The following is a 24,359-nucleotide window of genomic DNA, read 5'->3' as shown; positions in this document are numbered from 1 at the left end:
GATCCTTTTTTTTCTTTTCTTGCAAGTTCACCCATAAGACATTTGAAGTTAAGTTATTTTTAAATGTTATCTGTGGATATGAGAAGAAAACTTAATACTCAACTTCTTTACTTACACATTACAACTTAAACATTATTCAGCCCGCAATGAAATGTAAAAAAGTGAGAAGATTGGTAGATTTGTAGAAGGCAGTCTATTTCCTTTGCCTTTTACCAGAATAGCAGTAATTAAAACTCCTTTACATTTAGCTACAGGTCTGTGGTGGGTCAACCTTGGCTGGACACCAAGTTCCCAACAAGCCACTCTATCACTCCCCTCCTCAGCAGGACAGGGTGAGGAGAAAATAAGATGGAAAAAAACCTCGTGGGTCAAGATAAATCCAGCTTAATAAAGCAAAAGCAAAGGCCGTGCATGGAAGCAAAGGAAAACAAAAGATTTATTTTCTACTTCCCATCAGCAGGCGATGTGCAGCCACTTCCCAGGAAGTAGAGCTTCAGTATGCGTAGCAGTTGCTCCGGAAGACAAATGTCATAATAACAAATGACATCCGTCCTTCTTTCTTTTTCTTAGCTTTTGTTGCTGAGCAGACGTACTATAGTATGGAATATCCCTTTAGTCAGTTTGGATCAGCTGTCCTGGCTATGCCCCCTCCCACGATCTTGCCCACCCCCAGCCTACTGGTGAGGGGGCAGTGTTGGAGAGACAGCCTTGGTGCTGTGCAAGCACTGCTCACCAGTAGCCAGAACACTGGTGTGTTATCAACACCTTTCTAGCTACCAATACAAAGCACAGCACTATGAGGGGCTGCTATGGGGAAAATTAACTCCATCTCAGCCAGACCTAATACAAGGTCTCTACAACTTTGCTAGTGTGAATAAACAAATGCCATTATTATTTAAATACAAAGAGACGGAATCAGAGAGAAATTAACTTATTTTCTGAAGAATGTGCAGTGGGTGAACCTGAAATAGGAGCACTATATTTTAGATCTACATTTTGCCTCTGTCTTGGTGTTTTCATTGCTTTTAGTTCTAGATTTGCAGCAGTTGGTAATTAGCATTTCTAGTATCACTTCAGTACTTTTGTTTATATCACTTGTAGCCAGAAAGCAGAGCTAGAAAAGCAGTGATCAGCCTGCTGGTATTGAACTTCAGATAAAGAAATGACCAGCAATGAGTGAGAATTTTGAACCAAATTGAAACCAAGCCTTCTCTTTGGGATGAGTCAGCTCAAATCTAATACCACGACACCCACACTTTCAGAGATGGGTGAAGCTGGATTTAGAGAACAGACTCCTTTGAAGAGGTCGTTGAGCTCAGCAGTTGTGCTGCTAGCACTAGCTGGCAAACTAGCCCCCTGCTTGTGGCTTTATAAACAGAAAAGTTGATTTCCCACAGGGCCAACTCTAAAGATAATGCCAAAAATCAAGGGTGACTTCTTGGTCCATGGGTCTGGAAATTCAAGCGGCTCATCCAGCAATCACAGAAAAACTTGTGGGAGGAAACTGCTTCATCAACTTTCTGCCATTCCTGTTCATGCTAAATTTATCATTGTGTTTAGACCCCAAAGGTTATTCCTGTAGCTGGGAAACCCTAATCCCATTTATCTACCTTATATTTTAGTGAAAATGGCCCTAGCTCTCCTCTGAAACCAATTTTGGTCTGAGGGAACTCCACAGACTACAGACCTTTTCAAGATGGATTTTAACATGCTTATGTAGTCTTAATCCAAAGCACATTCCCTCAACACCAGCTTAACTGGTGTCATTCAGGTTTCTGTATTACTTTTGGACTATAAACACACCAGGGAGAGAATGTGACAGTAAAAAGTAATCTTTTTGAGTGCATGATCTCCTGTGATGATAGCTCTCAGGTATTACAAGCTTTCACTTCAATCTATCAGAAGTTTGAGAACAAAGGTGTGAAAAATACAGTATAACAAGAGTTAAAGAGCAGCTTCACATTGACCAGCAATGTTTAGATCTGCCTTGAGAAATGATGGCATTAACGTAATGTAATTAACTGATTATTACTAGCAATGATGAAAGACACTAACAATCCAAAGCTGAAGTTCTGTTTGGATTAGTAGCAAAGACCATGGATCAATTTTAAACAACAGCAAGAAAATCCTAGTCTATGCTATTTGGTCTTATTGGGCATGCAAAACTAGTCTGGAAAGCCTCTAAGACTTTCATATGGGATTTCCTCTGCTTTTTGGTTGCAGTCAGAAGTATAAATAATGACAGAGCAGGACCCAAGTCCAAATGGAAACCCCAAACCCTTACCTGTCTCCACCAGGGAAATGGCCACTCCTCCAACATCCAGACCCCAGCTTTGTACATCAGCCACACTTCTTTTGCACAGAAGACCACAGAACCTGGACTTAAAGGAAAACTTCATCAAAGTTCATTAGACTCCTAAATAAAAATCACCAGAGCAATCAGTATCATGGGTCAGAAATGTAATCCTGCAGCCAAATGCCAGCTGTAATCCATAACCTGGTATCCTAAAGAAACCAAAGCCTACATGATCACACTATCAACTAGTCTGCACTCTTTTGAATCTATGGGCTGATTTTAATGAGATAACGGTCTTAAAGATATTAAGGTTGTACAAGTAATGTGAAATTGGCTGGGGGGAAGGGAGAGATCTGTACGAACTTCCTCACTGAAGGAAAGCTGTAAGAACAAAAAAGGTAAATACTGGTTTTGAGCTGCCATGTGCCCAGTGACCTTCCACATCGCAGTCAGTAATTGGGGCTCCTGGACATACCACAGGAGAAGACGTCCAGTACTAAGGTTGTTGTGGAGAGGGGAGCCATTTGGGATGGAACACAGAATTCATTATCTTCACAGCTCAAAGAACAGTTTCTTGTTTGATTTTTGTTGCTGTTTTCACTCTTTTGTTTTTAAACAGGGAGGAGTGAAAACACTAGACCCAAACATCTCCTGAACTCAGCCATCTTAACCTCTGGAGGGCATTAAGTTTTACTAGCGCTGACCCCATGTTGAGTGGCTGGAGCCAAGACACAGTGGTTAGTCTTGTAACCACACAGGGTTATGAAATGAAACTTTATTGCATGCATGATTTAGCCCTACAGACTTCAGGCATCAGCTTGCTTCATGCTCAGCAGTCTTTCTTCCCTGCTATTCCTGTGCTTGGCTAGGAACTGGCTTTCATCCTCCTCTCCCTCTCTCTCCCTCTTTCACCCCTCTAGGTTTGGCTGAAAGCAGAGATTAAGCCACTGTCAAGAAGGAACTGGCATGCAGGACTGATCGTCCCAGCTGCCTCAGCCTCCCACATTTGGGAAGGGGCAAAGCTGGTGGCTTGTGTGGGGAAGGGAAGCCAAGGCTCTCGTCTCAGCCTACAGAGAACAAGTGGTTCAAAAGCTCAAAATGGAAAGGAGGAGGAGAGGCTGAGAGTAACTACCAGGTCTTGTTACTTCCAACACCACCTCAAATGGATGGTCAGGGCTGAAGCTTGCAGGCCTACAAGCAAGGCTAGGAGGCCACCATACAATCCCAGAGTCTCCTAGAGGACAGACTACTCTTTTTTTTCCAGTGCTTTGGAGAAGAGTTTCTGAGGATAACTTGAGGGAAGGGAGCTAGAGAGGGCCAGGTCTGGTGTCAAGAGACAGAGACAAGCAGTGAAGGAGGAGAATGCTGTTTCAGCTGGGGGTTTACACTATACTGACCCTTCCCCTCAGATCCTCTGCACCAGATCAGGTAGCTGTCTTCAAGTGTAGTACACTGAAAGATAGAATGGATAACAACTAATGTGTTTCTTGCATGAAGGACTTGCAAAATAGACCAACGCATGTACCCAAGCAGTGCAGAACAAGTAGCAGGCTTGGGGGGGGGGGGGCGGGGAGAAAAAAAAGAGAGAAAATCAGATGGAGAATAATTTTTAGGATTTTCCTGCAATAATATCATTTCATAGGGCAAGTCAGCTGTTTAAAGAGTGTTTTCTCATTCACTGAATGATGGAATTTCTTAAAGGCCTCTAGTGAAACATAGGGATTTGTCATGAGTGCTTGGAAAGGGAATGACATGTTCCAGGTAAATGGCAGCAGAAGAAAAAGCAATATAAAATATTGTCAGACCACATGTCATAGCCCTGCTCACAAAAAGCCACTCTGCATCTTTCATAGCTGCTCAGGCTATTGCTAACTGTAACACAGAAACCTCTTAGTGCTCTTCCTAGCTAAAGTGTGAGATTCAGATCAATTTAGTTGTTGCAAGAAGGTAAACTGTACCTTTTCTGTCCAGTCCTTAAATACTACTTTTTCACCTGATTTTTAGTATGATCTATGAAAACATAATCAGGGCGGGGCAGGGGGTTGACACTTATGACTTCATCTTTCTCACACTGTCTGGTCAGCTGTATTGCTTCTCTCTGCTTCAAACGTAACCCAAAGTGGAGCAGGAAACCTGAGACAAGGGAGGAAGGCAGGCCCACCTGCACACTAAACACACTGACAATACGCACTGTGGGGATCTGAGGCAGACACCACCACCACCCTGGGCCCCCCAAATGAGTATTGATTCTAATTTTAAATCCAGATTAAAGGTCCTAAAAGACATCTGAAAAAGGACATATCCTTAAATGCCATAGCAACCGTTTTACTGTTAAAAGCCTTTTTACTGGAAACGAAGGACCACCTTAGCTAGCATTGGGTTAATGCACTGTGAGTGTACAGGACTTGCTACACATAGGAGGGAAGGCAACTCTTTTCAGAGTGGTGATAAAGTCTCCAGTTTCCCCAATGGTAACACTTGGGCTTTTCAAGGAAATTTTCTTCCAAACACATTTTGTATTTTATATTGTGATGGGTTACACTTTTTACTGCAAAGGGATTTACTTATGTCATGGTTAGATCCAGGATGTAACAAAACAAGCAATACAAATTGCCTGAAGCGTTTGGGTACTTAAATTATACCGCTTGTGCTTTATCAAATAAGGTAACAGTGTTCAAACACATCACAGTTGCTGTCTTTGTCTAACATGTTGTTCCAGTTAATGTGTCTGCAGTTATGACCAAATTCAAAATAGTATCTTTATGCTAAAGTGCCAGGCAAATTTCTTACAACCTTGCACATCAAGTGGATGCAGAAATAGCATTTAGGTCCCTTTTTTGTTCACAAAGAAAGAGGAGGTCGCTGTGTAAGACACAAATTTCCACAGGGAATGGGAAAGGGTCACTCAGCTTCTTCAAAATCTGACTTGCTCTTGAAGCAGAAAAAACCTGGGACAGTTCAGTACATAGCCTTTGTCAGCCACCAAGCATAGCACTATTCAAAGCATAAGACTTTATCAGATTATGGCTGGGTCTGTAGTATCTACTGCTATTAACTCATATTCAGACTTTGTTATTTGCTAGCAAGTTTGCAGGTGTGAATTTGTGTAGGCCATTCAGAAGTTGCAAATGCATTTTTCTTGCAACACAAATTTATACAGATACACATACTGGAGTTGTAGAAAAAACAATTGAGTCACAGGCTACAGTTCCTTATGTCTAATGATGGCAGTTAAAAGTTTAGCTACATATCTGGCTTCTCCTCTGGGGACAGAATACATTTCTTCAGAAAAGGAGCTTCATCTAATGGAGACAGAGTGCTTACAGTCTTGTCTTCATGGACTCATGGGTCAACTACAGCAACTTTGTAGTGTTTTCAGAATGCCCAGCTGAAATTTGAACTGTTGCAGTTTGCCCCTTTAGGTGTAGTGAATACAAGACATCAAATAGGATTTATAAAAAGGCTACTGTTAAATCTTGGTAGTAAAAGCAAGAGAAATCCATGTCCTGATGTTGCCAAGAAGTGCATCCTACTCCAGCCTTGCAACATCTTCCAACTAGGGTAAGGTGAACCTTTTCCCTTCCCCCATCTTATCAAAGGCATCTGTACTTTTCCTGGGCTTGTGTGGTCAATGTTAGCCTAAAACCAAGTTAGTGATCTTTATTATAGTACTGAATACACCAGAAAACAGTTTATTTGAGGAAAAAAAGACATCAGAAAGATGGTTCTCCCACTGCCTTCCTATCAGAAAACTCAAAATAGTGAGTAGTCCTCTTAGAACAATATGCAGCATCTCCAAACCATCATTTACACTTGGGTAATCCCTCAAGTCCACTATGCAAGGTACTGCACATCTCTTAGGATGAACAATACATGTTCCAAATGGTTTACAGTCCAAGAGAAGAGAATACATGTAGGAGGACAGTCCAACTATAATCCTACTGGCACGGATAACACAAACCAAGCAGAGATGATCGCAACAATCTGTCTGGTTGGGAAGTTTATGCATCAGAGTTTCCCATAGAACAGAATCTGTGGTCTATTAAATATTAGTTGCATGTGGCATTTTCTAATAACAAAAATGTTGCAAGATACAGGACTGCAAGACTTAGGGGTTTTTCCCTAAAATGAATAAAGACCTTTTTTTTCAGGGAAGGTATTCTAAAATGCTTGCCAAAAATCTACACATGTGATACTTTCATGTATCAAATGAGCAGATTTGTTAAAATATTCAGGATGAACTTCCCATCACAACTGAATAAAAGATTTCATTAGTCCTGAAAGCAGCTCCATATCCATGCCCCATGCCTCACATCACTACAGGGCACTCCTTAATGAATTCTCTTTCCAGTAAAATACTTGCTCTTTAATGATTTGCCATTTGACCCTCTCTTGGAGGTTCAGACCTTATTGGCAATCTGGAGGACATCACCAGACTCCTATTGCATTGCAGTGATTGCTAGCAGAAGAAAAATCATGGATTAACATAAGTAACATCATCTAATCTGATCAAAAAATGTCAGCATGCATAAACAATCTGGCTGAGGAGAGAAGAAAGGTTTTTGAACAGTGATCCAGCAGTCAGAGCATTCGGATTCTAGTGCTAGGCTGTACAGCTGTTATGATACTGACATTCATCCATTTGCCCAGAGCTCTATAGTCTGTTCCTCCTTTTGAAACAGGGCAGACAATTCTGTGCAAACTCTGCTGCTATTTTCCCTCTTAACTGAGTTAGAACACAGTCATTCAGTCAGCCCATTTTCTAGGCTATAAAGGTGAGCTGGTACAACTTGTGATCATATAGTCTTTCTTCTCAGGAAAAAAACACCCATCCATAGGCAGGGGAATTACGCCAGCTAAGAATTTAAGCTATTCTGCACTCAATAGTCACTGGCCATTGATACAGCAGTGACGGAGCAGTTTACATTAGTCAAGATGTTCAGCCTAGTTTGTTCCTACATCTAAGCTAAAGACACTGAGGGTAAGTAGAGACATTCTGCTTTTCAGCTCAGATAAGCAATTTCTGAAGCATTTGGACATGCTTCGGGAAGTCCATGCACACATGAATGGTTTTTTTGCAGATAGGCAGATATCATATCCATGTATCTTTAAAAGGTATGGCATGGAAGCCAACTTTCAAAGGAAATAAGAAGAAAAAGAACTCATGAGCAGTGCTCTCACTTGGGGTGAGCTGTGCGATTTGGGTGCTGTTGTAGGAATTGCAGGGCAATTCAACCTGCCAAGGGACTTCTACAAGACCTTTGGAAGGAACTCAAGTTGAGCAAAATCAGGGGCCTACAGAGTGAGTCCTGAAGCTGGGGAAATGCTGTTGTGTTGGCAGAGATTACTTCAGTGCCAAGCATTGCTAGAATGACTTCCCTGTTTTTTAAAAAAGCTGTGCCTAATGTGGCTGCCTCCAAGTCAATTCCCAGGAAGCTTTCAGAGCTGTGTCCTTCAGTACAGCTACTCCTCTTCCAATTATTTTTTTCCTTAACCTCTTAGACTTAGAAATAGACTACAGTGTTAAAAATCCTTCCTAATATATAACTAAAAGGGAGAACAAATTCCTATTCACTTGAGCAAAAGTTGTTCATCTCCTCTCTCAGAAGTAGCCTGTTTTGGGACAGAAACAGAAACTGCAACCCTAGAGGTACAAGTTCTAGGTAACTAAGAACACAGAGTTGGAATAAAACTAGTTACATGCAACATTAATGGTAGCTTTTTCCCTGGGATACTCAGACCACCTCCACAAAGCCATTACAGACCTTACAAGCACATGGCCACCCTATTCTAAGGCCTAGGCTCTTCCAAAGTGTGTTTCTATTCTCCTGCTGTTCTTCACTGCATTTAACTTTTGATTGAAGAGCCACACATTGCATCTTCCCAGAATAAGATGACAACAGGGAGGCAGTCTCAAGCCATACGGCACTCATGGGGGGTGCCAAGCCAGATGAGATTTGCTGGAAGACATTTTTATAATGCGGCTTCATAACTGAAGTGTTTCATTGAAAAGTAATTATCCCATGAAATAAAGCAAGATCTTGGTGCACTGAAGTCTAAGGCAGAACTACATTTACTTCAAGATGTCCCAACTTTTTATGCCACATGTTTTCAGTTCTTGTCATGTCTTCTTTGGTTTTTTTCCAGTGATTTCATCAAAGTCTTCTGATGATCCCACTTTCAAGAAAAACCATGAAGCTTGGAAGTTTTTTGAAGGTAAAGGTGCATCTAACTGCTACTGGTTCTATACAAGATGTTTGTTTAGCCCAATGCTACAGGACAACTAACGTGCCCCAGTCAGGACCAATTTTGCCAATTCCTGTGCAAACTCAGGCCTTGCCTGAGAAACCATCCCACGGAGTACAAGCTGTGTTGGAGAAAAGGCTCCAGCTTCAGTTTCTTATATATTTGTTATGCTCAATGTGAAAATAACCCATGCAAATACAGACCATTATCCAGGAAGGTGCTGAGCTTGTCTGAAGAGGTACCAAGCACTCTATGTTCCCACTAGCCTTAGAAACCGCTCACTGAACATGCTCTGCACTGCAAGAGCAGATTAAAGTTCCCTTGAGTTTCAAGGCAAGCAGTATTTTCTGTGTAGATTAGTGGACAACTGTTCCAGGAGACTGAAATCCAGAATTTGCATGCAGTTGGGATTTCCTCCTCCTCCTCCCACCCTAATCTGGAGCACCAGTGAAGCACCAGCATGGCATTTCCAGCTGCTGTGCTGCCTTCCAGGCAGGAATGCTTGCTTGCAGGATGGCCTTGCTTCTGTGGGGAGCCTTGCTGTGTAAACCACAATTTACAAACTATATTATTGTACAGCATAAGGGGAATGAAGCACAGAACTGCAGGTCAGGGGTCTAGTTCCAGCGATGCTATTTTCTACCAGAACACTTGACCTGTGAGGCTTAGTTTCCTTTCTGTGAAGCAGGAAAGAAGCCAATATACCTCCCTAAGGACATTTCAAGGCCTTAATGGCTAGAGTATCCTTAAAGTACTCTATTTAGAGTTCTAGTAAAAGCAGAAGTAAGTCATTAAAGATTTCTTCTCCTTCTGAAGAAAATACTCCATCTTGATCTGCCATGGTACAACTCCTGTTAGTTCCACTGGGATTGTGTTATGGCACCTGAATGAGAGCCATAAAGGGAGACCGAAGCCATAGACTGAAAAGAAAAAAAATATACAAAAACTTCAAGCCAGTGCTGCCACCAGAAGAAGAAATTGCAGAATTTCTTCCTCTTCCCCCACCCAGTCAGCACTTTTCTTGGGTTTTTTTGGGGGAAAAGAAAAAAAAAAAGTACAGCTGCTTGAACTGGGAAATAATCCAAATTAAGTCCTTTTGTTTTTCAGTTGCTGCATTAAAAAAAAAAAAAAAGGAAAGAGAAGAAAGAACCCCAAACCAACCCTTTCTTCCCTGCCAAAAGTAAGCCCTCTTAGGTGTAGTTACACCTATTTGCATTTATGGAGACTTCAGCCAAATTTTAAACTGAGCAGGATACTATATGAAAGTTCAAGAGCATTAAAATACTAAATCTTTTGGGGCAGGGTCTATTCAGATCTTGTAGATGTAACTTTTTTCTATCCTGTAAGCACGAAGCATACATCTGCAACACTGACCGTCATCTATGCTTGGCTTTCAGATCTGTACGTGTATGCAGTGTTTGTGTGTTCAATAGGAATCATCAGCGTCCTCCTTTTTACACTTGTCATTCTCTGTCAGTCAATTCTGAACAAGAGGAGATCCACAGGTGAGTGAAATGTCATTCCTGCTGACTGCAAAACCCTTACCAAAGAGGGAGCGAGGGGAGAAGGAGAATGCAGAAAAAGCCAGAAAGAGAAATATCTCCTTGCCTTGATTTTAATAAAAACAAAAAAAATATTGGTAGGAAAAAACATTTCTGCCAGCAAAACTAGAACAAGTGCATTTTGCTCCCTTTGAATAGCTATTTCACTTTAAATTTACTGGAGTTTTCAGAACCTTTCAGCTTTGCATAAATATAAATTGAAGGGGTTTGGAACTTCTTTCAAAGACCAAGTGCTGTATCATTAAATTTCATTCTGATCAGTTCTAGCTAACAATTTGCATGAGTGACATTTCCGCAGACATTTAGAGGGCTTTCAAAGCAGTCTTTTTCTGTTCTGTTTTTTTCTCCCTTCCTGACTAGCTGTCAATATTCTTGAGAATATGGGGGTTGTTATTAGCACGCTCTTATTTGTAGCATTCTTTGAAACTAATGCATCATTTCATCATTCAGATCTGCCTTTTTATAATACTCTTTCATGATCAAGGATTACTGTTTCATTCTTCTCTTCCTCAGGAAGGGTTTCTCAAAGAGGCTACATCTGCATGAAAGCAGCCCTGTTGTAATCAGAAGTGCTATTTCAGATCTGTGGAGTAGCCAGTGCAGGCTCTGCTTTCATTTCAGTTTAAGAGTGGTTTATTTGGAGACCTCACACAAGCTGTGAGGATGAGATACCAGCATGCTTAGCAGCCACCATGTTAGAGGAGAGCATAAGGACCACCTCTGAATAGAAGCTTCCAGAAAGGGTTTTGTCAGTGATTTGTCTTGTTAATGACAGGAAAGAATTGTGATCTTGTTGCTTCTTCAGCATTACACACATAGCATGAAGGAATTAGTGACTCAGATACATGAGGGAGAAGACATGTAAGCCAAAAATAGATGTATACAGAAGTCCTTGCCTGACCACAAACACATTTCAGGCTGTGGCTCCATCTTCCTGGTAGTGCGCTCAATAGAGTAACTCTGATTCTAACTGAACCCAACAACTCTACTTGCCAAGAGGAAGGAACAAGTTCAATGTTATTCTTCCTACCCTGTTAAGTGATGACAAAGGTTTCGTGCCAAGGGAGTACCCACACTTAAGTATGTTGGTCATGGTGAGTCACCCTGAAGCCACAAGCACTAGACACACTGATGTATCCTGGTTTTTCTTGAGCAGACATTGGGCTAGATTTTGCTTCTGATTTTGTTGATTTACGCTGCTGTAAGCATACAAGCAGCTTGGAGAAAAGGTCTCTTGACATTGAACCAACACCAGTAAAATATAGAAATAATACAGAATACAATATAGAGTAAGCATATACAACAGAGAAAAAGTAATTTCTTCTGAGCTGCTAAATCCTTTCTTCACTACCCTAATATCTGAATAATTGCAGCCTTCACCAAATTTTTATGTAGATTTTGAACATTACCCAGTAAACACCGGCAGCATTAAACTTATGGATTCAATGGAAATGTAACAGAATAAATCTTAGCAGACAGGCACTTAGTATACAATGATAAGACTTTCAGGCAAGTCTTTCAGCTAGGACCACCTGATCAGACTATTTTCCAGAGCCATGTTAATTGGCTCAGCATCCAGTCAAGCATCAGGGAATTAAAATTTCTGAAGCAGCAGCAGAAGAAGCGTCACTGACAGACACAGTCTCCACCAGCCCCGTATTGCTTTTTCTCCCCACAGCCTCTGGGCCATGGCAGCAAGCCCTGAACCTCTGCCCCAGGGAGCAGCAGTTCATATGGGCATGGGGCACAAAGAGCCCCCTCCTCCTACAGCACTCCTCTACCCCCTCCAGAGGCACCTTCCAGGGGTTAGGATCTGACCACAAGATACCCAGCCTGTCAGCCAGCAGCAGTGCTCTCTCATTCAGACTGTTAGAATAAGGCATCGCACCTCAAAAAGTGTTATCTTACCTCCTCTCCACCCTTGGCACTCCGTACCTCCATCCTGGGCTGGACTAGGCAGATGCTAGTATGCATGTGAAAAGAGCCTGCAGTGAAATCATGAAGTCCATCCTTCCTTGAGAAAAGGAGAAAAGAGAGGGACAGCAAATCAAACCTCCCTCTGCATCACCCCCAGGCTCCAGGCAGACACTAGGCACAGGCTTCTTCCACCTTCAGTGAGGCGGTTGCCACTTCACCTTCCTCAGAGGCCCTCCAAGAGAAGCCTGGCTCTGCTCTTCCCCCTGAGACCAGGTCAGGGGCCCAGGTCTACTGTCCTCCTGTACATCTAAAAAAGGCCAGACAGATAGATGGAAGTGCTGCCTTAGAGACAGCCCCTGTGTTAGCCCCAGTTCCTAGCGCTCTCAGCTCCCATTTCCTTAGGACTAAAATGTAACACACACACGCACACACACACACACACCCAGGAGCTGTGTAGCTTCCTTAGAATGGGAGAATTTAAGTAAGACCAAGTATGAAAGCTTTCCTGTAGACAGGGGCATAACCATGTAAGTGCACTGTTGTCTGGTTTTCATGGCCTTTTAAAGAATGGAGAACATGAAGGGAGGGAGGTGTCTATGTTGTATTGAACTTCACATCATGGCCCAGGGATGCACCCTCTTTTCCTTCTGAGAAATAAGTTGGCAGTAGGTCGACCAGAACAGCCAGAGCCTCTCCTCCTGCCTGCACGTCTCCACCCTCAGCACAGCTTGGGCAGAGCACAGAAGCCACTAAGCCACAAAAGAGCATCTTAATAACCCTGGCTCCTAAAAGACTGCAGGGGAGGGGAGCTGCCCTTGCTCAGGACTACTGGTTCAAAGGAATATGAAGCAGAAGGATTTATACAGCTCACACATACAGCTGTCAGAGACAGGATAGTGGCTGGACTGGACCTCTGATCCCATCCCAGGAGGGAATCGCTTTATGCCTGAGGCCACAATCTATCTTACATTAGGAACAGCAGTGGCTCCTGTGGGTGAATGGTTTATTTCAGGCTTCTGGAAATAAATAGAGGCACCACAAGGGAAATAAAAGTCTTCAAAGTAAAATTACTGGCCTGCTGTGCTTTTCCTTAGCAAGCTGACTTTTGGCTGGGCTGACTGCTGGAATGTGTGTTGCCCAGCACTTCCACAGCAGATTTTTGGTGGTGTTTGATACATTTCCCTCTCCCAAGCCCAACTATGTCTTTGAGCCGGGCTACATTTTAATGCACAATATAATGTACTGTGATGATTAGCAGCTCTCCCAGTGTAACAATCTGGCAACTCCAAAGTCTCAGCAACACAGGTCTAGCTGCTTTGACCATTTGTAACTCATAAACTGTGTTGGTGTGAAGTCATGTTTTTTTTGTTTCTTTAACAGTGAAGCATTACCTGGTGAAATGCCCCCAGAACAGGTAGGAGATTACACTTCGCTTGACTATAACCCAAGGCACGAGTTCTGGTTTTGTTTTGTTATGTATGCTGAAGAAGATGAGTAATGTTTTCCAAAATGCCTACAGGAGGTTAAAATGTCCCAGGTCCATGACTCATGAACATGCCTGCAAGCCAATATCTGCTGTGCATAGTAAGGGAGATCTACCTGGGCTCTGTAGCTGCAGGTCCTGCAGGTGCTTCAGTGACAGGCCTCTCCTTGAGACTCCCAATTGCTTTCTGGAGAAGCCTGCTTTCATCCTGTGTGGCTTTCTAGGGTTTCCCAGAACCTCACCAGATGGTAATGACTTAGACCATCCAGGTACATAGAACAAAACACAATGTTACCCAGTAACTGCCGCCTGCAGGAACAGGGAGTGGGGCTCAAAAGCAGATTTTCAAGGCCCACAGTCTATTTCCAGCTGAAGACTCCAAGTGATGGGAAAAAAACTACTTCTGCTGCAGTCATTAATCACTGTCCCTTTAAATACCACTGACTGCCAAAAGTTTTTGATTGTGTGGTGCTATAAAACTGATCTCCATCATATGATTTTCCTGAGATATAAATTGTGCTGGAACTGCAGTAAAAAAAAAGATGATAGAAGTATTTTACAAACAAAAAAGATTAAAGAGAGATGCCTCATAACAACATAGAACAGCTGTTTCCCAGTTTTCAATGACATAAAACATATGTTTCTAGCCTTGTAATTTGCATCCAGTATCACAGATACTATTTCTCATAGTATCTTTTAAGATACTATGAGACTCAAAGCCAAGTATAGCATACCCTAGATCCTCAAATAGTGTAATTTTTAGTGCATTCTCATGGGATTATCACTGTGTTCAATCTAAACTACACTCAGATGTAACTGAAGTTGCAACAAAGCAACAGAGAGTTCAGGAGGGGCCAGTACAAACTGAAACTTCCATTATTCATGGAAAGATCTTTGTTCTGTGACCCTGACCAGCCATTGCACCACACCAAAAATTTGTAGACACAGCTCAGCAGTTTTCATTTTTCCCTGGATGCTTTCTCTTCCCCCTTCCTTATTAGCTGCTGGGACAAAGTTGGAATTACAAAAACAAAAAAAGAAGGGGGAGGAGGAGGAAATCAAAGTAGATTGATAGAGAACACAAGAAGAGGAGAAAAATGAGACCAGACTGAAAAGATGACTGAAAAAATGGAACATGGCAGTCGGATAAAAAGACTCGTACTACAGAATCTGCCTCTTTGGGAATAGATGATGTGGTAGTGATATTAAGGCAAACACTAAACTTAGGAGGCTGAATAGCAGAGGGAAAACAAGCCAGCATGATTTCTTCACTGTAAAATGCAATCTCCGGAAGCGAAAGAAATGCGTGACTCTGTATGGATAAAAATATGGTTTCATATATTTCAGTGTGACAAGATATGCTAATGAAAGCCCTGATCCCACAAATGCATGTCTAAGGCACATCGACTTCAGGGCTTTAAAATCAAATAGCTATGAAAGTGTTACCAGTATCATCATTTTTGTTATGCTTCACACTTGGTACCATTTATTTTCCACCCTCTGCTCAAAACGCAAACTGTTAATTCCTTCAAACTCATTTCTCTTCACCTGCGCATTCCTTGTCTTGGAACTTAATTCAACACATTTAGACCCAAACCCAGTGTCTAAATATCCATTAGGCCAAACTGATGAACTAATTTGCATGAGATTCCTACCAGTCAAATGACTATGCTGTGCAAAATTCAGCCTTGATTAGAAAGGCTCAGCTCCAACTCCCTCAGTGATATTTCAAACTCAGAGCAGAATCCAGTTTCAAAATTACATTAATAGTTTGGTGTCTAAGAAGTGTCTGTACTCCCACTGCAGTAATACCTAAGCATCTTAAAGTATTTTATGTCTTGACATCATAATGATGTTTTTACTTAATTGGAATCTGAAGCACAAAGAGCTAAGTGATTTGCCCCCGGTCTCACAAAATGGCCTTGGTAGAAAAGAAAATTAAATCCAGATTTCCTGAGTACAACAAAGTAAATGTTTAGGTTTTGGTTTGCTACTTGACCAATAACAAATTAAGGAAAAAAATGAGTTAACCAAACCTCGTTTCTTTCCCACATTTTAAAAATAAATACCTAAATAAAAAGTACAGTTATTTTGGGTTTTCCAAACCACCTAATTCCATTTTATGAGGTTTTCTTTTCTTTAAATATGCTCCTTCTTATTATCTTCCTTGTTATTAAATCATTTTGTCAGTTTTCAGATCCAGAAAACCCCAGGAGATGTAGCTTTGAAAATAGGAATTATTTTTTTCTGTCTTTTGTATTTGTTTTGGCCTGAATGCTCCAGTCCTTAAGTGACTGCTCTTCTGGAGACAAATAATTTGAGGTGAAAAAATTGTTCACCTCAGAAAGCTGTCCATCTCGACAACTTGGTTCCACAGTACCAATCTAACATCGTAGGAGAAAGTTCTGCCAGACTGAACCAGAACCAAGCACCCAGTCCACCCCTGGCACCTTTTCACACAGCTCCCCTATTTGGAAAATACCAAAGCAGCTCCCAGTTCACTCAAGTGAATTTTTTGTCATCCCACTGCTGATCTTTGACAGTGGGAAATAACTGACTTAGATGACAACAGGAAAAGTCCCATATCCTTGACTCTGGTAAGGATAGTAAAGACAAAATTGTAGTAGTTTTCCAGCTCTTGGGACAGCCATGACCTCCAGGGAAACTGCTGTCCTAGTGCCATGATTGCTAGACATCTTCCACAGGTTTTTTCCCCAAACTCCTGTATTTTTCTTACTCTCTAAAATCTCATTAGATTCTTCAAGAAATGCACAATCTGACACTGTTGAAATAGAAGCCAGGAGGCTGGAGGAGGAGCTGGAGATAAAAAACTAACTTTCCTTTTAGACATAGAACAAGACAAGCTCACAAAGAGGCAGTGTTTTGGAGCCAAGGAGTCTTTTCTGAGCCTCCTTGTTTGGTTTGAGGAGCTTAGTTCTAAGACAGCAAGTACAGTTATTGTATCTCCCAGAATTAGTTAACCCTGTATGGCCCTGGCATTTAAAAGAAAAGTGTAAGACACAAATACATTTCTCTGTAGCTTCACTTTTTCAGTAGCAAAGCAAGAATAACAACTAAGGCAATGAATTGACACTAAGCCTTTTCATGTATTGTGCTTAAAGTAGCTATATCAGAATAATAGCATCTTTAAGCTACACATCTGCCTTAATGACCTTGGATTATTAAAACCAAAAACATTTAAAAAAAATCATTCTCATCCCCTTTTTGCTATTCTTTGTTCTTTGCAGTTTGCTGTGTTTGGGCAATGGAGCCAGGCAGGACAGTTTCATTTCCTGCTGGTTTTAAACCATTTCATGTTTTGATTTTAATGTAGAAACAAATGGTTGTTGTGGGATAGGTTCACAATAGTGCAGGCAGACTTTGAAATTATTTTAATGCAACCCTCACTTTACATAATTGATGTGATTTATTTATAAATCATGAAAATATTTTACCTTTTAAACACTTTAAAAAAGTTTGGCTGCAAACCTATGTTTTGGACTGAGTACATGGAACAAAACTCAGGAAAATCAGCAAACCAGAGTCTTTTTGTAATCTACGCAAGTGTAAATCCAGAGTGATTTTACCAATGGTAGTGACATTCATTTGGATTTACAGCTGTGTAAAATGATAATGTCTGTTATTTTGTTATTCTTGTGTGAGCAATAGCCGAGACATCTTAACTTTCATTAAGGCTTTGGCCCAGTTTGAATATTTTATTCTATTAATATAAAGAGAATATTTCATTATGCAAAAGAACCTGGAGAGGAACAGGAACTTGGGACAAATGATTTAAAATTCAGTGAAACCAGTGTTGTCGGTGTAATGACTGTGGAGACCCAGGTGGGATCCCATTGTGTGGTGTAACTCACCAGCACAGAACAGAAAGGTCCCCACAACCATACTGCATTAATCTTTCCCAGGGTGAGCACATGGTCAGATGCATCTGAGCAACAGCTGCTTACCAAGTCACCTCCACCACTGTAGTCATCATAACTAACTGCTATAACACTCTCCTCCCACCCCAGCTGTAAGTTAAGATTTCTTTCATTACTGGTTAAGCCAATGCAATTCCATTTCACGTTAGTTGCAAGCTAGGAGCACTTGCACAGTCACTTACCATAGCTCAGCTGACACACGGTGACAATCGCTGCAACATGACTGTGTATCCAAGCCCTCGTTTAACATCTTTGTCGGTGACATGGATAGTGGAATTGAGTGCACCCTCAGCAAGTTTGCTGGCAGCACCAAGCTGTGTGGTGCGGTTGACACGCTGGAGGGAAGGGATGCCATCCAGCGGGACCTTGACAGGCTTGAGAGGTGGGCCCGTGCAAACCTCATGAAGTTCAACAAGGCCGAGTGCAAGGTCCTACGCATGGGTCAGGGCAATCCCAATTGCACATACAGCCTGGCCAGAGAATGGATTGAGAGCAGGCCAGAGAATGGATTGAGAGCAGCCCAGAGGAGAAGGACTTGGGGTTATTAATGGATTAAAAACTGAATATGAGCCAGCAATGTGTGCTCACAGCCCAGAAAGACAATCGCATTCTGGGCAGTGTCAAAAGAAGTGCGACCAGCACGTCGAGGGAGGTGCTTCTCCCCCTCCATTCCACTCTGGTGAGACCCCACCTGGAGTACTGTGTTCAGCTCTGGGGCCCCCAACATAAGAAGGACGTGGACCTGTTGGAGCAAGTCCAGAAGAGAGCCATGAAGATGGTCAAGGGGCTGGAGCACCTTTCCTATGAAGACAGGCTGAGAGAGTTGGGGTTGTTCAGCCCGGAGAAGAGAAGGCTCCAGGGACAACTTATAGTGGACTTCCAGTATCTAAAGGGGGCCTACAAGAAAGCTGGAGAGGGACTTTTTAGTAGGGCCTGTAGTGATAGGACAAGGGATAATGGCTTTAAACTGAAAGAGGGTAGATTTAGATTAGAGGTAAGAAAGAAGTTCTTCACTGTGAGGGTGGTGAGGCACTGGAACAGGTTTCCCAGAGAGGTTGTGGGTGCCCCATCCCTGGAAGTGTTCAAGGCCAGGCTGGATGGGGCTTTGAGCAACCTGGTTTAGCGGAAGGTGTCCCTGCCCATGGCAGGGGGGTTGGAACTAGGTGATCTTTAAGGTCCCTTCCAACCCAAACCACTCTATGATTCAAAGCAGGATTTACAACCTCAGGCTTTGGGAGATGCTAAGGGTAAAAACCCCAGACTTAGACAATGTTAATCCATAATAGTCCAAACACAGAAGCTTTCTTGGATTGGAGTCTGTTTACAATGTAGCCTGTACTCTTCCCTCATACCTGCTAGTGCTTTTTCAGCACAGATATACTGGAGAATGCCCAAGTTTAGAGACTGGGGCATGGTTTCTCCATTTTATATGTACTGAGCACACTGACCTCTTTTAAAAAGCTAGTTTTTTTGAATGTGGGTTTGTGAGCTGTCTGAAGACATGCTGCACATCCTCCTGGCTTGCTGGCTCCTCAGCCAGTCTTAGCCCAGAAACTGCAGCAAAGATTTTGCTTTGCCGTATGCTTTCTGTGTAAGCTTATGCAAGTCACCTAACCCTTCTGTGCCTCTGGCCCTCCAGGACATACAGTTACAAGCTCATCCTGGGTGCAGCAGTGGGGTCATACATGTCTTTAAGGAACAGAAGCTATGAAATGAGTCTTGTTTAAACTGACACTTTGCCTTTTCTGCACCAGGACAGATCAGACTCCTGAGTTTCTCAGCCAGGCTCTATGGCTGAAAAAAATGCAAGACCCAGAGCATTTCAACCCCTGTAAGAGTCTTTTCAGTATATCCCCAGGTCAAAATCCAAGTTGTTGGGCAGGGACTCTCACAAGTAGAAGGTGATGTGTTTGCATGAACTCACTGGGACAAACTGTCTTTCCCTCCATTGCCTTCATTTTGCCCTCACATATGGGTCTCTGCTTTGCAGCTCTGGGGAGACAGTTACCAGTGTGACAAGCATGTCCCCTCTACAGCCCAAGAAGGTAAAGAAAAAGAAAGAGAAAGAGAAACTGGAGCAGCCACCAGCCATCCCAGCAAAAGGTATGAAAACAGAGATGCAGACGTATTACAAATCCTGAGCACAGCCATGGAGGGACAACAGAGTGCGGGATGTCAGGACTCCTGCACTCTGCCACTGACTCTGCTTGTGAGGTGACCTGTGCTCACTCCCATCGGTGGGGGAAGAAATGGCCCATGCCTGCTGCTGTGACCAGGCTCTCACCTCCCTGCAGCTTTGGCTATTGCAAAGCTAGTCACCAAGTCCAAGCAAGAGGTCTCAGCTCCCACTAATCAAAGGAGAGAGAGGAACCTCTGTAGCAATATTCACCCTGCTTAAAGAGAAGATTAAAATTAGGCAGGATGAAATTTCATGTTGGGCATAGACTGAGGGAAGCCAGCACATTGCACTCTTAAAATTGCAGGTGCACTTGAGAAGTCAAGCTAGCTGAGCAGATAAAGATCAATCTCTTGGGGACCTCACTTTTAAAGAGCATTTGCGATTGCCTCTGGGGACAGTCTCACAAACTCTTGGGCTTATTTTCTGAGCGCTACTGCCAGTGCTGAGCCACTGGCAGAGAGGAGGTAAAGGACCTGAAGGTTTACTGTGGGTTGAATCACAAGTGATCAGTTCTGAAGGAGTACATTTGCTCTGGCTTCTGCACACAAACAGCATGTTTTGCATATCAGATTCTTTAATCTTATGAATTTTTCTAATTCATAAACCCTATGTTTCATTGTAAAATATGTTACATGAAATACAGTTAAATTCTAGTATAAATACATGTATTTGCTCCTAATCTGCTATTAATCTGTAATTTATAAATTGCTAATGCATATACTAAAAATGACAGTGAATGATGATAACATGAAATGATCCCTTAATATTTATTTCTGTAGCTCCAATAGCCAATAATTTTCCTAAGCCCAAGCTCTTGAAACCTCAAAGAAAATTGATCCTGGTAAGTAATTTTCTCTGACATTATTTTCTCTATATTCTCCTCTCCCAATACAATTGCTGTACTGTTACCAGAACTCTAGGTTCAGAAACTATACATTGGTTTAAAAATCATACAAGTCCTTTTTCTAAGTAATACTTTTTCAAGTGATGAATTATCTTGGCTCTTTTCATTTTGAGCATTAGGTTACACTGGATCATGTTTTCCAGCTTTCTAGCAGTCATTGTGTCTACAAATTTAGCCTGTTCTTAAATGAAACCTGCTATTGATTCTCACATGCTTCTAGCAGCTGGTGCTCTGGAAAAAATACCAGTTACTGACAGAATCACAACTGTACTGGTCACATGGCTTTTGAGACTTCCAAGTCAGAAATGGGGAGCCTGATTCTGCCCTACAGTGGTGTAAGTCAGGAATAACTGAATTGCAGGAATAAGATGTATGTATATAGATCATATTAAGGGGAAAAAAACCCCTCATATGACAGTTTCTGTTGGATATGAGTTTCTGTTTGAAACAAAAACCCCACAGATACATACCAAATAAATCAAATAGGTGGAAAGATGTTTCTCTGCTTTAGTAACAAAACAGTACCAAAGGTAATAGAAACAGAGTTTTATACCAGCTAACTTCATCTGGCTATATAAACAGTGTGGTCTGCTAGGGTCCCTATATAGTCAATAGAAAGCGAGATGAGTTAGAGTGGGAGCCTGATCCTCCTACCAATTCAGACTAGATGCTTTGAATTGCCTTTTGGGGATCCTTTCTCACTTTTCTGGCAATAGAGAGAGCCCAGAGTGACTAACTCCCTAACTTAGGTGAAGGTGGGTGCCTAAAGTTAGACCATGTGAATAACCCAAACACCTCTGTGATGGCTTCACTTTCAGATGAGGGTTAGAATTGGGAACCTTCCCACCAATTGTCAGGAAAGAACCTCTGCCCTTCTAAGCATGGTTAGGGTACAACCCAGGATACCTGGGCATAACACGAGGTGACTTCAGAACAGCTCAGCTAAAAATCTTAGGCTTTATTGCTGCTTGGGTATGGAGCTCACCTCTCCTCTGCTGGTCCTGCAGGGATTGCACCTTGGCCAGGCTCTGCTCACACAGGTCAGGTTTCAGTAGAGGAAAAGACAGAGTTTTAAAAGTCCATGAAAAAAAACTTACATCCATGTAGGTAATTGTGTCAGGCCAACGCTATCCTAAGAGGACAAAGACACAGATGAAAGCACTTGGCATCAGGGTATGACAGCCACCCTTTGCTGCATGCACACTGCATTAATCACTGTGCCCAGACACACAGCTACATCAGAAATCGGTTAGTCTTCAGCCCTCCTAGGAAAAGCTCTCGTAGTTAAAGCACTCAGACTCTTCCTGCAGGTCAGTAAAGCACATCAACACATGCTGCACTTGAGGTAAATCTGTTTCCAGATGCTTTTTCTTTCTGGAATAAATCCAAGGATAAGGGCCACAAATAGCTGTTGGCTTTTCCCTTCCTGCTACACAACCCCAGTCAAGGTTCAAACTCTTTGGTGGTGGGCAGGAATAAAGCCTTTTCAAACAATGGCATCACCTTTGTCTTCCCTAGTGTCACTGAGGAGCCACATGCTACGTGCAGCCAGCAGACTCGGTTTTAATGCCTTGCTGTTGGACTTGAGTCTGGCAGCTGTTTCCATATGTTGCTCTTTTCCCTTTCATTTTTCACCTCAGAGTGCGCCTGGAGAGACATCACAGCCTTCAGAAAACACACGATCTATGGACATGAGTTAGTTTTAAGTCAAAAAGTAATCCAACAAATACCATCCAAAGGATTTTCCAGACCCAAACTCACCTAGCAATGAAGTGCAATAAAGGACAAAGTAAACTAAACACAAGTCAGTCTTTAAGGCACATCCAGAAGTTGGGCAGGACAATCCCCAGAGCTGCTTCCCATTTCTGTTCCTCTTGCCTCCGTTTACAACACAGTTGGTTAAACCTCTATGTTACAGTATTCTCAGAAAAAAGAAAAAAAAAATCCATTTTTTCTGCTTTTAAATGATTTTTTGGTGAGGAAATCAGACTAATTGAAGTAAAAGAAGTTTCAACAAAGATACAAAATTGTAATAATTACAGAGAAAAAGACATATCAACTTCATTTAAATGAAACATTTTATTGCTTTTCAGCAAACTTGCCTCCCCATTTTTTTAATTCTCAAAAATTTCTCGGATTTTAAATCTTCAGTCTACTTTGGGGCAAAAAAGTATTATCATCGTCCTGCCAAATCTCTGCAGGATAAAATAATTTTTTCTTTCCAACTGTAGTTATTGCACAGCTGGTGTCTGCACTAGGTCCTTTTTCACTGATAGAACATAGTTACTAGGTAATCCTCACTTCAAAGACAGACTCAAATTGCTGAGTTTCTCAACTTCTTCTGCAGCTTCCCTGTGCAATCCAAGGAAGGTACCACACCGGGGCACCAGGACAATATTCTAGAAAACCTAAGCAAACAAACTAGAGTATCAGGGAACATTACAAAATAATTCCAGTGTTTTGGGAAATTTTTTGTAATAACCTAAATACCAGCAAAATTATTTCCAGAGGACATGTGTTTCTGGTTTCTTGAAAGATGTTTATAATAAGCTAGAGAATTTCTTTTGTTGTTAACGTGCTAGAGTGGGTTGCAGTATAATTTTACAAGAACACAATAACCTGGATAAAATATGGACGTAATCTCAATGAAAATTAAAAAACAACAACAACAACAACAACAAAACAACCAAAAAACCCCCAAAAACAGAAACGAGAGAAAGCCTAATATTGTGTTCAATTGCACAGCCTTGAGTAAAGCCTTTTAAAAACTCTGCTTAAGTCATATTGCTTTTGCTTTAGCCAGAATAACAATTCTATGCTCCCCTTGTTGCAAAAATATTCCCCATCAGTGTCATTCTCTATTAGCATCAATGAGAAATGTGTACAGATCAAAGGAAATAGAGATGCTGAAATGCAAAAAGGGATGGGTTTTATAGCATGCAAGAAGTACAGAGAGTCATTAGGAAGAACAAAATTCTGGGGACCCACAAATTGTGCTCTCTAAGGGCTGTTCTGCTATAGCCTTAAGTATTTAGCCCTTTGAGTTGGTAGAGATAAATCTTATACTTCCTCAACCAAATTTTCTGGTAAGTCTTTCATTGCTTCCTAGAGATTAGTTGTCATAGCCCAAGAGTGCCAGTTATAGAACATCATCTAAATGAAAAGGTTTCAGTGTCTTTTCATGAAGGTTTGCACCACCAAGCTTAGGAGCTCCTGTGTGATTCACTAGAGCCAATGGGAAGGACATGACTTCAGGTTAGACCAAATCCTGCAATCTTTACTTATGCAAAATTTTTGTTGACTTCATCATTTTCACACTAAATTTTAAGGGGAGGAATACCTGCACAGATAAGACAGGCTATAGGAACCTTTCTGATTTTGCTGCTGTCTTATGTGGCCTCTGCTAAGTCATATAATCATCCCACTTTGAAATCAAGTAGGTATATCCTGTATTACAAATGATCCCCTTGGGCTTAGTTCTTCAAACACATTGTACATGTAAAGCACACAGTATATAAGAGTTGGCTTCTGCTGTTCCTACACTGACTAACCTCTTGAATAACCTCTTTACCAGAGTGTATCTGGCTTCTGTTGTTCCCCACCACAGAATACATATTGGTCCTCTGTGACTTCTGAAGCAGAGTGCTTTCAGTAACCGTAGCTGAGCTATTTAGGAGAAACATCCTTCTACCTTTACCTCATACAGCATAGACAACATTACTTATCTCAGCATGGATTGGATCACTGGTGGCCTGGCACCACACCATTGCAGAGATTTTCTTTTGATGATGATGATGATGATGAAAAAGCTACCTGAGAAACAGGAAGGGCTTA

At 41.8% G+C, this 24,359-nt stretch overlaps 1 protein-coding gene across 2 annotated transcripts in view; it reads left to right on the top strand.

The window, feature by feature from the left end:
- VSTM4 (V-set and transmembrane domain containing 4) overlaps positions 1–24,359 on the top strand; it is a 55,115-nt gene that overhangs the window by 6,136 nt on the left and 24,620 nt on the right. For both annotated transcript variants that reach the window (XM_075025986.1, XM_075025985.1), the window contains exons 3-7: positions 8,444–8,512; positions 9,940–10,047; positions 13,402–13,435; positions 19,433–19,545; positions 20,401–20,462. In XM_075025986.1, coding sequence (XP_074882087.1) covers positions 8,444–8,512; positions 9,940–10,047; positions 13,402–13,435; positions 19,433–19,545; positions 20,401–20,462 — 386 coding nt within the window. The remainder of the gene's footprint in view (positions 1–8,443; positions 8,513–9,939; positions 10,048–13,401; positions 13,436–19,432; positions 19,546–20,400; positions 20,463–24,359) is intronic.

The sequence above is a fragment of the Buteo buteo genome, chromosome 4 (genome assembly GCF_964188355.1).
Source record: "Buteo buteo chromosome 4, bButBut1.hap1.1, whole genome shotgun sequence".
In the NCBI taxonomy this organism is placed as follows: Eukaryota; Metazoa; Chordata; class Aves; order Accipitriformes; family Accipitridae; genus Buteo; species Buteo buteo.
The sequence above is the reverse complement of the archived record's forward strand: the minus strand, read 5'-3'. Positions and strand labels throughout refer to the sequence as shown.